This window comes from Canis lupus, chromosome 23 (genome assembly GCF_003254725.2).
Source record: "Canis lupus dingo isolate Sandy chromosome 23, ASM325472v2, whole genome shotgun sequence".
Taxonomy (NCBI): domain Eukaryota; kingdom Metazoa; phylum Chordata; class Mammalia; order Carnivora; family Canidae; genus Canis; species Canis lupus.
Genome location: NC_064265.1, coordinates 11128941 through 11142688, shown reverse-complemented (window position 1 = coordinate 11142688; position 13748 = coordinate 11128941). Strand labels below are relative to the sequence as shown.

Here is a 13748-nt window from a genome sequence, read left to right as displayed (position 1 = left end):
TCTTTTTGTAGTTGTTAATTGTATACCCTTGAATAGAAACATTTACGAACTATTTTGAGAGTCAGGAGCAAGTAAATTTATTACTGTGCAAGTGTCAGAATATTTTATAACTGTAGAACTTCCATGCTTTGGTATTCTTAATTCATCTTCCTGTCTTTTTGCCTTTGACCTAAGAGACTCAGTCCAGGGTAGGTAAGAGTGACACACATTTGACCATTTAATTCAACCAGGTGACTTCAGAATAAAGCCAAAAGAGGCCTTATTCCACCTTGTCAAAGTAGGTATAAAATAGGTTTGGATTTCAAAGTAGTTTAGGAACTAGTATAATCTTAAGTTATTATTTGTAGTGGTCAACCAATCATGCCTGTGGTTGCAGAAAGATAGTTTCCATTAATGATGGTGTAGATATGCTAAAAGCATAATGATACTGGAAATAAGACTCCTTTCATCTCCTCATTTTTCTTAGGTTTTTTAAAAAATGAATGTAATAGTAGCATAATATTTGAATATCTTATTTTTCTTTTTCTTAAAAAAATTTTTTTTAAAAGAGAGATAGCATGTGTTTGTGGTGGGGGTGGGGGAAAGGGGCAGAGGGAGAGAGAGAGAGAATCTTAAGCATGGAGCCTGACCCAGGGCCCAATCTCATAAGGTAATGACCTGAACTGAAATCAGGAGTTGACCCTTAACCCCAGTGAGCCACTCTGATGCCCAGTATTTTTAGCTCTCTTAGTTTCAGTGTTTACAGAATACAGGAAAATATGCATAAGAACAGTATCTACACATTATTTGGATTTTTGAGTTCGATGAACTAAACAAATGTATTTTTAACTTTTTTGTTCTGTTTCATATCAGCATTTTCCAATGTCCTTGTACCTAGGTCAACAAAAACTTTTCTTCTTGGTGTTTGTCATTTATGTGGCATCTTTGTTTATTAATCTTATGCTTTTCCTTTTTAATATTAAAATTTCTTTCGAAATTTAAAAATAGCAAGTGGAAAAATCTCAAAAAACATTATCTGTTGTGTACTGTTTAGTGCTATCCAAAGTTAGCTTTTGCAAGAGACATGTCAGGTTGCTGTGGTATTACTAGGGTAGATTATATGATGTGTGCCTGTTTACAAGACACCAAGGGCTGAAGCAATTTCTGTTATGCTGCAGGCAGTTCAGACAGTTTTATCTCTTTTAAAGATTTGCAGTGTTGAAATGTTTTTAATTTCAAGTGATACTTACTGATAAAAAATGCCAGTGGATTATAAAATGGAGAAATATTATAAATCCCTGCCACTAACTTTGTGAAGTAGAGAGTGGGATCCAGGTTTCACATTTAGTATAAGGTTGACTTTTTAAAAGAATTAAACCATTTATTTTGAGATTATTTTAGATCGTATGCAGTTATAAAAAATAATACAGAATGCTATGGATGTATACTTCATCCAGTTTTTCACAATGGTAACATCTTGGAGAACAGTGTTACAATATTACAGTCAGGATATTGGCATTGAAACAGTTAAGAAACAAAACAGTTTCATCTCCAGGGATCCCTCATCTTGCTGTTTTATAACCACACATATTTGCTGTATCACATGTCTCATTCCCACCCCAACCACTGACAACCAGTAATTTACTCTATTTCTATACTCGTGTAATTTTGAGAATGCATAAATGCAATCATATGGTATGGAACCTTTTGGGACCGACTTCTAAAATTTAACATAATTCTTTGGAGATTTATCTAGGATGTTGCTTGTGTCAGTTCCTTTTTTTTTTTGCTTATTGGTATTCCATGTTATCAGTTGTATCACAGTTTATTTAACCCCATTTACCCATTGAAAGATACCTGGGTCATTCCAAGTGTTAACAATTATTTGTAAAGCTGCACATTGATGTGCAGGTTTTTGTGTGGATTAAAGTCTTCATTTCTGTGGGATAAGTTCCTAAGATCTGAAGTTAGGTAAAGAGTAAACTTATCACCAAGTCATAGTTTTTCTGGGATATATGGCCAGGGGTACAGTTTTCTGGGTAATCATATGTTTAGTTGAGTTTTTTTTTTTCCCCCCCAGGAACTGCTACCCTATTTTCCAGAGTGGCTATACCATTTTGTAGCCTACCAGCACTGTATGAGTGCTCTAGTTACTTTCCATCCTCAGCAGCAATTGGTGTTGTCACTATTTTGTGCATTTGCCCTTCTGAAAAGTGTATAGTGATCTCCCATTATGGTTTTAATTTGCATTTCCCAAATTGCTTATCATATTGAACATATTTTCCTGTGCTTATTTGTCAACTGCACATCTTGTTTGATACAGCGTCTCTGTGCTTTTGGTGTCAAGTCTACTGTTTTACCTACATCCTATCCCATTCTCCCCCCCACCCCCCAGTTTTATAGTTTCATGTTTTACATTTGAATTCATGGTCTATTTTAAGTTAATGTTTTGTATAAAGTGTTAGACTTAGGTCGAGGCTTACTTTTTCTTTGTCTTTTGTATAGCCAGTTGCTCCAGCATCATTTGTTGAAAAGGCTGACTTTCCTCCATTGGATTGCCTTTGTACCCTTGTTAAAAAATACTAGGCTCTACTTGTGTGGAGCCGTTTTTTGGATTCTCTGTTCCATTGATCAATATGTCTGTCTCTTTGACAGTGCCACACAGTTTTGATTACATATCTATATAATAAGTGTTGAAATCAGGTAGAATAATTTCAACCACTTTTCTTTTTCAAAATTGTTTTGGCTATTCTAATTCTTTTGCCTTTCCACATAAATTTTAGAATAATCTTGTTGATAGCTACAAAAAATTTTGCTGGGATTTTGATAGGAATTGCATTAAACTGGGCTATCAGATTGGGGAAAATTGACATCTTTACTATGTTGTCTTCCTCTCTCTGCACATGGTATATCTCTTGTTTTGTATTTGTTTAGAAGATGGTCAATCAGGACTGGCCACCAGAGGAGACAGAGGGGAGGCTCAGGAAAACAAAGTTTATTATACTCACAGGTCCTAGAGACAGGCAGGGTGTGCCATACAGGGCCACATGGAAGAATAACACAGTGATTAGGAGGCAGAAGATAGCAGCAAGGGGAATGCCTAAGCCGTTGCCTTTATTGGGGTTTCCACAGGAAAGGCAAAGGAAGACAAGGGAAGGGTAAATAGTTTAGTATTGGGTTGTTTGATTGACTTCAGCAGGCTTTGGGATATAGGGGTAGTCTCTAGTTGGATGGTAACTGGCTTTGAGATGATGAAGGCAGAAGAATATTACCTCTTGGAGTGTATGGGCCAGATAGAGGATTGGCTAGTTTGCATATCAAAGAGATAATTATTTGGGTCTTTGATGTCTCTAAGAATTGGCTACCCTTGGGAAGGCCAGTTTCTCCCCAGTCAGAAAGATTTTTTTAAGATGTCAGTACATCATAATTACAGAAAATACAACACACACATACACATGCACACAAATTCATTTTTCCATTTATTTAGATCTTCTTTGATTTCTTTTAAACAATATTGTGTGGTTTTAGCATATAGTTCCTATACATGTTTTATTAGACTTATACCATTTAACATTTGCAGTGATTGTAAATGGCATTTTTAATTTAAGTTTCCATGTGTTCATTACTTATATGAAAAAATGCAGTTAGTTTTTGAATGCTAATATTTTATCCTGTCACCTTGCTAGCCTCATAAGTTGTAAGGAGTTTGTTTCTGTAGATTTTTTGGTATTTTCTGTAAAGACAATCATGTCATTTGCAAATAGCTTTCTATTTCATATTGAGTGAATTGTGATAGTCTGTGTTTTCCAAGGGGTTGGCCCATTTTGTCTAAGTTGCCAAATTTGTATGTGTAATGTCCTTTTGATATGTCTTGTTTTTTGCCCACTTGTTTTATCAATTATTGAGAGGAAGATGTTGGAGTCTACAAGTATAATTCGAGGTTCATTTCTTTTTATAACTTTGTCAGTTTTTGGTTCACATATTTTACAACTGTTTGGTACATGCACATTTAGGATTGGTATATTTCATTGGTGGATTGTCTCTTTTATTATTATGTAATATTTCTCTTGGTCTCCGGTGATTTTCTTTGCTCTGAAATCTGTTGTGTGATATTAACATAGCCATTCCTCTTTTGCTTTGATTACTGCTGTATATATATGTATATATATACACACACACAAACATATATATTTGCTTTCAATTTGTCTATATCACCATCTTTGATATTTCTTGTAGATAGCATAAAGTTGGGTGATATTTTAAATGAACTCTTTAAATTGTTGTATTTAGACCATTTACATTTAATATAATTATATATTTGATACTAAGTCTACCATTTTGCTCTTCTTGTTCTTGCTATTTTTCATTTTTACTTTTATAGGAATTACTGAACATTTTTTATAATTTTGATTTTTTTTATAGTATTTGAGTGTATCTGTATAGATTTTACTGGTTCTAGATATTAGATATACAACATACATATATATGTGTAGACTTTTGCGTACCTGTTGTTTTACCAGTTTAAGTGAAGTATAGAAAACTTACCTCCTTTTCAACCTTTTAATTTCCCTCATTTTAAAAAAATATTTATTTATTCATAAGAGAGACAGAGAGTGAGAGAGGCAGAGACACACAGGCAGAGGGAGAAGCAGGCTCCATGCGGGGAGCCCGGTGGGGACTTGATCCCGGGTCTCCAGGATCACGCTCTGGGCAGAAGGTGGTGCTAAACCACTGAGCCACCCAGGCTGCCCCAATTTCCCTCATTTTTAAATAATTGTAAATATGTCCTCTAAATATTTAGAGCCAAAGCAGACATTATTATAATATTTGCTTCAACCAACAAACATAGTTTAGGAAACCTAAAAAGAGAAGAAAAGCCTGTTATATTTACTTATATTTTTGCTTCTCATGTTCTTGTTTCCTTCTTGATAATTCCAAGGTTCTTTCCTCTATCATTTTTCTCTTTGGAATGCTTCCTCTAGCATTCCTTTGGGGTAGGTATGCTGGTAATGAATTGCTGTTTTTTGTAGGTTACAAAATAAAACCCCCCAAAGTCTGAATATTGTTAATATCAGATAATTTGATGTAATGCTAGTGTATGATTAGTTAAGGTCAAGGAAAAGGAAGACTGTAGAAGTGACCTGGTGCAAGCACTAATGTGATTTTACATGTTTCCCTTTCCTTCTCACTCACTTCACATAGAGGGTTCATTCTGTGTGAGGCAGTAAGTGGTGGGGGATACTCATTGCAATATATCTGTTCAGGGGACTACTGCTCAATAATAAAAAGAACTAACTATCGATATATGCTACAACATGGGTAACTCCCCAAAGCATTATGCTAAGTGAACAGAGCAAGAGCAAAAAGAATACATCGTATATGATCCCATTTACATGAACTCTAGAAAATGTGAATAACAGAAAGTAAATCAATAGCTGTCCAGGGAAAGGAAGAAAGGGAGCAAAATGGAGGGATTACCAAGGGAACTTGAGGTAACATGTGGAGCTATTATCTTGTCTGCGGTGGTGATTTCATAGATGTATACATATGTTAGATGTACCTAATTGTACATTTTAAATATATGTGATTTATTCTGTGTCAGTTATAACTTAATAAAACTGTTTAAAAAATACCACATCTGGGCAGCCCCGGTGGCGCAGTGGTTTAGTGCCGCCTGCAGCCTGGGGTGTGATCCTGGAGACCGGGGATCGAGTCCCACATCGGGCTTCCTGCATGGAGCCTGCTTCTCCCTCTGCCTGTGTCTCTGCCTCTCTCTTCGCTCTCTCTGAATGAATGAATAAATAAATCTTTAAAAAAAAAAAAATACCACATCAACAAGTGTTCCTCCAGTGCATGGCTATTGTGCAGTAATCCCACATGCAGGTCCAACTCATCCACAATCTTGTTTACAGAGTGAGGCCCATGATCACGTGCTTGGAAGTTGTGGCATTGTCAAATTCTTCTGGAAGTTTTTAAATGCTTACTTTCAGTTTCTGTACTTAAATCTTTGTTGACAGTGAGAAACAGTTTTATCTGTGCACTGTACTTTGAATCACACTGTTTAGGGTGCACTATTTTATATACATTTTTTTCCATCTCAGAATGGGGCCATTCTACATGTATCATTTTGAATCTACCTTATTCTACTTTATGGTCACACTGTGATTTGACTAATTTGTGTTCTGGTGTATGAATTCTGGCAATGAGCATATGTATGTGATTTTCTTAGCATGACTCCCATGAACTTAACTGGATCTGATAAAATATCCTGCTGAATTTCAAAGTGGATTATCTCAAAACTTTGGTATAACATTTCCTTCTCTCAGATTTTTAGAAGAATCATTTAAAAGTTTCATGCAGTGTAAGAATTTTTCAAACTGGGGTGTGCTGGAGGATGGTAGGCTCTAGCCTAGTAAAATCTGTGCTCAGATCTTGGCTGTCCAAGTGAACTGGATAGAGACCTGCTGTTTGTCTTTCAGCCTCCCTTTCCTGTCTTTAGAGATGGAGCAATAGTTGCCTTGTAGGATCAGTAATACATTGAAAGTGCTTGGTAACTGAAAAGTGCTATATGTATGTGCCTTCTTTTACTGAAAATATTTTTACCTTCATCTGGGATAGTTACTAATTTTTTTCAGGAATAAGTCTCATTTTGAAAATAATTTGGACACTAGTTCTTAAAAATGGAGGGCAAATTTTGTAGAGTGTCAGGTCTTTTACATACAGGTTAAAGATCTGAGAAATACATGTGAACTAATACACCTTTTTTCCTTTTCAGGCAATTACTGTCTTAACTGAATTAATTAGGGAAAACTTCAGGAATAGCAAACTAAAACAGTGCCTCTTACCAACGCTTGGGGAGCTGATCTACCTTGTAGCCACCCAGGTGAGACCATCTGAGGAACTCTACTGCTGTTTGATGTGTTCTGACATATTCTGGCTGACAAGTGTTAATGTCCTATAAAAGTTGTTTTGACTTTGTCCCTTAGAGCATACCTAATGAACCTTGGGGAAATTTTACCTTTGAAAGAGAAAGGCTTTCAGTGTCTGTCTGTCTGTCTGTCTCCTTGTCTGCCATGGTCCCTCTCCCAGTGCATTCCACAAAGTATAGGAAATTCTCACACCATATTTTAAAACCAATCGACCAAATGTCCCTCAAACTACTTTTTTTTAGGTTGCTGCCATCTTTGACTCTTTGAAGATGAGGCCATTGGTTTTCTGAGTATAAAAGCTTCATTTCAGTTAAAAATACTGCTTTGTGCAAATAGAGCTCAACTTGTCCATGAGAGTTTGTGACTATAGAATTTAACTTCTTATTTCTTAAGTTACAATATGAGGTGCTATCAAATTCAACAAAGAAAAATTAATGTTTCATTAGTGTTTTTATGAATGTTGATAATGATAAATTATAAGATATTTGATACTGAGGGTTTGTTTTTTTAAAAATTAATTTCAGAGGTAGAATTTAGTGACTCATCAATTGGATACAACAACCACTGCTCATGACTTCAAGTGCCCTCCTTATTGCCCAGCACCCAATTATCCTTTCCCTTCACTCACCTCCCCTCCAGCAACCCTCAGTTTGTTTCCTAGAGTTGAGCTTCTCTTATAGTTTCTCTCAATTTTCATCTTTTTTTTTCCTTTTCTTCTTCTATGTTCATGTGTTTTGTTTCTTAAATCCCACATATGAGTGAAATTATATGGTGTTTATCTTTCTGACTTATTTCACTTAGCATAATACCTTCTGGTTTCATCCATGTCATTGCAAATGGCAAGACTTCATTCTTTTTCATGGCTGAGTAATATTCCATTGTATATGTATACTACATCTTTTTTATCTATTCATCTGTCAATGGATACTTGGGTTCTTTCCATGTTTTGGCTCTTGTGTGCATTGCTGCTATAAACATTGGTAATACTGAGTTTTTTTTTTTTAATTTTTATTTATTTATGATAGTCACAGAGAGAGAGAGAGAGAGAGAGAGAGAGAGGCAGAGACACAGGCAGAGGGAGAAGCAGGCTCAATGCACCCAGGAGCCTGACGTGGGATTCGATCCCGGGTCTCCAGGATTGTGCCCTGGGCCAAAGGCAGGCATTAAACTGCTGCACCACCCAGGGATCCCCGGTAATACTGAGTTTTAAGGAAGTACTGGTAAGTAGTAGTTGATCAGGAAGTTCTCTCACTACATTTGTGATGTTTTGGGTCCTAGATCTTGTTCAAATATTGTATAACCTGAGATTTTGCTCAAATGTTGTGTAATCTGAGTATCCTTAGTATCGAAGCTTAGCTGACTTCCTAGGCAATCATCATTTTAAGGCAATTATCATAATTATTATAAAACATCAGTATTTAAAATCATTTAGCTCCACAATTAATAATGGTAGCTGATACAGCAAACTGTCCTCTTTTTTTTCCCCCCATTATTGTCTTGGCTATTCTTGGCCCTTTGCATGTTGGAATCAGCTTGCCCAATTCCGCAAATCATTTAAAAAATTGCGTTGATCTATGCAGATCAAATTGGGAGGTACTGTTACCTCGATAATTTTGAGTCTTCTGCATATTTGGAATTCTACTGAACAAAATAATTATTAGCATGTGCACGGAGGAAGAGCAAAGTGTCAATTAGGAAAGTATCAGTATATTGTTGGTGTTTTGTCCTCCAGTGCACAAAAATGGTATTTCTATATATTTCTATTTTAAGAAATACTTTCATTTGAGTTAGTTCATTCTGTTCATAAAACTTTTGTACATCTAGTTTTGTATGAATTTGTTCTTAGGTAGTTTTATATTTTGAAGAGACTACACATTCAGGAAGCTAGAAAACTAGGAAGTCAAGAAGGGTATATGGGGGACTGTGGCTTTCCTATTTTTGTTCCCTATGTGCCTTATTCCCTGGTAAATAATTGTTCTAATTGCATCCCTACATGTTTCTCCACACACTTGGTAATCTTTCCCTCCCGTCCCTCTTTCTGCTCCCAGGCAAACACTGATTCACTTTCTGTCATATGGATTAGTTTGCATTTTCTAAAATCTTATAAATGGAATCATACAGAATCCTATTTCTATTTGTTTTAAAAAGTAGATCTAGAGAATTGTTTTCTTTGGTATGTGCTTTAATTGATATAAACTAAGGCTACTTTAATAAAGGGATGATTTGTGGCATTTGACTACAACTTAGGATAGCAAACTAGAAAAGGAAGTTATATCCCTGGATCCAAAAAATCAATAACTTTTCATAAGATGAGGGCTTTTGTGGAATTGTCCCTTTGGATATATGTGAACCTTAAGATCTCAGATCAGTGCTGACCTGAAGGGATAATATATACTATGTATAATACAGAGACCTAAGCCCTGTCCTATTGGTTCTCTTTGTGCAAATAGTGCAAAGCCCTGTCCTATTGGTTCTCTTTGTGCAAATAGTGCAAAGGTGACAAGTTTGAGGATGGAAGACCAGAGTAGATTCTACAGAGGACATTAGGAGGCAACATACTACAGTTTATGTATTTCTTTTTTTTTTAATCGAGGATACCTCCTACCTTGAGCCCAGTTATTTCTATTCTGCTTTTTTTTTTTTTTTTTGTCTAGCTGTTAATGATCTTTCACCTGGACTGTTGTGATGGTCTCCTTGCTTTATTCTTGTGTCCATTACAGAGAGTACAGTGTCCTTCATCAGAGCCCTCCATTGCTTCTTGTCTTGCTTTGGTCACAGCCAAATCCCATCACTTGCATCGTTGGCCTTGTGGGCTGTTGTCCCAGTGCCTACGTGACCTCAGGTCTCACTGCTGTTCTGCCTTCTGCCTCTTCGCACCACACTGACATTCCTCCTCCCTCTCATACTGCACAGTGCAGTATGAGAGGGAGCCACCCTGTCTGTGGCCTTCCTCTAGCTCCTTCCTCTGCTCTGGCTTTCTTTATAGCAGTCCTCACCATCTGGACTGACTTGTCTTGTTTGCTGCTGCTCCTCCTCCTCCTCCTCCTCTACCTACTTCTCTTTCTCCCTTCCCTTCCACTCCTCTTCCTCTTGTTTCTCCACTAAGCATGATTCAAGCAGAATATTTGTCTTACTCAAGGCTCTGTGGCCATTGTTTAGAAGAATTCCTGGTACTTCGCAGGTGCTTTTATAATGTGTTACCCAGCACTAAGACCAGGGGGATGAGACGGAAGTGAGCAAGGGGGCGGGGCTCAATCCCAGGACCCCAAGATCATGACCCCAGGAAAGACTCCTTGACTGAGTCAGTCAGATGTCTTTGTCTTGATGCTGTGAGAAAGGGGAAGTCACAACGGCTCTCAAGAAGGGTAATGATGAATGGATAAAGAAGATATGGTTTATGTATACAATGGAATATTACTCAGCCATTAGAAACGGCAAATACCCACCTTTTGCTTCAACGTGGATGGAACTGGAGGGTATTATGCTGAGTGAAATAAGTCAATTGAAGAAGGACAAACATTATATGGTCTCATTCATTTGGGGAATATAAAAAATAGTGAAAGGAAATAAAGGAGAAAGGAGAAAAAATAAGTGGGAAATATCAGAAAGGGAGACAGAGCATGAAAGACTCCTAACTCTGGGAAAAGAACTAGGGGTGGTGGAAGGGGAGTGGAGGGGGGTGACTGGGTAGCGGGCACTGAGGTGGGCACTTGACGGGATGAGCACTGGATGTTACTCTTTTTTTTTTTTGGGGTGTTATTCTGTACATTGACAAATTGAATATCAATAAAAAATAAATTTATTAAAAGAGAAAAAAAGGGTAATGATGTCATCTGGTTTAAATGCCAAAAAAGATGACTCTGGTTTAAAGGTGGCAAATACACTGGAGAATGATAAGAAAAGATTCTGAACCTGAATGGGAGTAAGCAAAGTAGGAGCAAAGTTAGGAGTGAGAAGAGGGTGTTTCAGGGAAGAGAAAGCAAGAGGCCGAATATATTTTATGGTCCCTGAAAGAGTATGGAAATGAGCCTGCTGGGTTGAGTGACATGGAAGTCACTGGAAACTCAACAAGAGCTCTTTTTTCTTTTTCTTTATTTTTTTTTTAAAGACTTTAATTATTTTTTCATGAGAGACACACACAGAAAGGCAGAGACATGTAGGACTTGATCCCAGAACCCTGGGATCATGACCTAAGTCAAAGGCAGATGCTCAACCACTAAGCCACCCAGGCATCTCAACAAGAGTTCTTTTATGTACTTATTTACTTAACTTTGAATTGAGTCAGAAGGCATGCTGGACTGTGCTGAGGGTTTAGCAGGAGATGAGGAAGCTGGGAGAGGTGACACGAAGCCAGAATGTTGGTGTAAAATTGTGGAGGCTGTAAGGCCCCTGTTTGGAAGATGGGGATAGTTAGCCTATTCTAATGGAAATGAAAGGGCCCAGTGGGCTTTGAATACGTAGGGGTGGTACAGAATAGTCCCTAACCTAATGACCCTGAAGGATGCAGGTTGGGAATGGGATCCTGAGCCCACATAGAAGGGGTGGAGGAGCCTCTCTGGTTATAACCACTGAGGGTAATCAGCAGATGGGTTCAGGTGTAGGAATGCTGGGAGCTCCGTTCTTAGGACTTCCATGATCTCAGAGGAGGAGGAAGGTAGGTTCAGTGCTGAGAGGATTATAGGTGCGAAGTTGTCCTTTCGAACAGGGAATTGGTCATAGAGGAATGGGAGGCTGCAGAGTGGTATTGAGGGTCCCTGGACTTGGTGATCCTGAGTCATTCATGGTCTCTCTGTGAGCCCAGCTGCCTGAGCACATGCCTAGAGAAAACAAGCCACTGGCGCCCCCCAGGGTTGGTTTACTCCGAGAATGGAAAAGGGCATGTCAGAGAGGAAAGTGTTCAGGCTTTTGGCTGGAGTGACTAAATAATAGACTCTAGGGAGTCTTAAGTGGCTGGAGGGGGAGGGTAGGTGATAAATTACAGAAAGAATGTGATAGAAGTTTTGAATAAGTGAGCTGGGAGGGAGGTAAATTGTGCTTGGAAATTGAATGCTGAATTAGTGATTTTTAAGCTGGAGCAGCAGTTTGGGATAATTTCTAGACTATTACTGTGTGGATTTTTAAAAAGATTTTATTAGCAAGCGAATGAGTGGGGGAGGGGCAGAGGGAGAGGGAAGAGGTTGATTCCCCACCGAGCAGGGAGCCTGACCTGGGGCTCCATCCCAGCGCCCGGAGATTGTGACCTAAGCTGAAGGCAGATGCTTGGCCAACTGATCCACTCAGGGGCCCTGACTGTGTGTAGAATTCTGTGATTAATCAAGGACATGGTTTTAATGGGCCATAATTCTCATCATAGGTGGAAAAAAACATTTGGATCAGTTAAGGTACCAGTTCTAAAATTTAGACAGTCTTAAATATTTCTTTAACAATGGCCAAAACCTAATTTCTTTTGCTGTAAAGAGATTAATTTTTCTCACCTTTCTGTGTGGTACCTGATTTATATTTTGATTTTATTTGATACATTGCAGGAGGGTTTTAGTGGTTATTACTGTAATTTGGTTCTTCTGTGAGAGAATCATTGCCAATATCATTAAAATCAGTGTACCTGCTAATTACATTTGCTTATTTTTATTTAGCATTTTGTCCTACTAGGTAATATGCTCTCTTTCACTTGTACTTATGGGTTATCCTGAGATATTCCCCAGAGCTGTGTATTCTGTGCTTTCAAATCATTTCAGATAATGTACTACCTTTTAGGTAGGAATATCTGTATTATCATCTAAAATTATCAATAGAGTAGTTTCTCTACCAACTGGATCATATTGTCAGTTTTCACTTCTTTTTGTCTGGCTTTTGATGAGGGGGTCTCATGAACAGCATAGAATATGATGAGAAAGAGGAGAAATACTTTGTATGTACAATGTAGTAAAAAGACCCCTAACTGGGTCAGAATTGTCAGGTAGTAATACTTTAAATAGAATATTTAGAAGTTTTAGGTAGTTTGTGTATTTGAAACTGTCTTTTTCTTGAACGGGTTAATAATATCTTGTGCTGTTAGCTTCACTGCTTTCTCTTCCACTTCGTTTTAGGAAGAAAAAAAAAAGAACCCTAGAGAATGCTGGGCTGTTCCCTTGGCTGCGTACACAGTGCTAATGAGGTGCCTTCGGGAAGGGGTAAGGCTCCTTTGTTGTCCTCTGTAGACACCCTCAATTGTAATAACCCTTCAGGCACTGTGTGCGGTTTGTAGCCTGCAGCAGTGCAGGAGCTTGTCAACCAAGTATTGCTCCTGAATTTAAATAATCCCGACAAGCCACCATGAGCAAGTGACCTACAATGGAGCAAGTGTAAAAATGAAGTAGCTTTCTCCTTCACTTTTTAAATGTCTTGCCTTTTAAAAGATGATAGCAAACACAAACATAAGTAGCTTTTTAATAGCATATTCTTCATCCTCCCCTGTTTCTAAACTTACTGATATACCAGCTTAGTGAGCAAGGTGTGTGCAGAGGATTTTCTGTGAGCCTCAAAGCCCCATGATTATCTTGTCAGGTTGCCATTTTGTGGTTCAGAAACAGGAAGCTTCCACTAGTATCCATTCATTTTAATATTAAATGGTATTTATTATGTGACTACCCTCCCCCCCCCCCCCCCCCCCCCCAGTTTATTCACAGTCTTTCTCATGCTGAAAACCAGCCAGCTGGCTAACTAACCAACTGGTGTAAGTAGCTCCTGTGTGTTACTATGTAAAGGATGTAGTAGCTGACCTAAAAGGTTTGCAATTTCTGTTTGCTTTAAACCATTTGACATTGTTTCACCCAAGGCAAAGCCATAGGCAAAAGACATTCC

At 37.9% G+C, this 13748-nt stretch overlaps 1 protein-coding gene across 6 annotated transcripts in view; it reads left to right on the top strand.

The window, feature by feature from the left end:
* ULK4 (unc-51 like kinase 4) overlaps positions 1-13748 on the top strand; it is a 593349-nt gene that overhangs the window by 106074 nt on the left and 473527 nt on the right. For 5 of the 6 annotated variants that reach the window (XM_049099948.1, XM_049099952.1, XM_049099949.1 and 2 more), the window contains 2 exons: positions 6755-6862; positions 12995-13078. In XM_049099948.1, the coding sequence (XP_048955905.1) occupies positions 6755-6862; positions 12995-13078 (192 nt within the window). The remainder of the gene's footprint in view (positions 1-6754; positions 6863-12994; positions 13079-13748) is intronic. The other variant, XM_049099951.1, reaches the window with a different exon arrangement.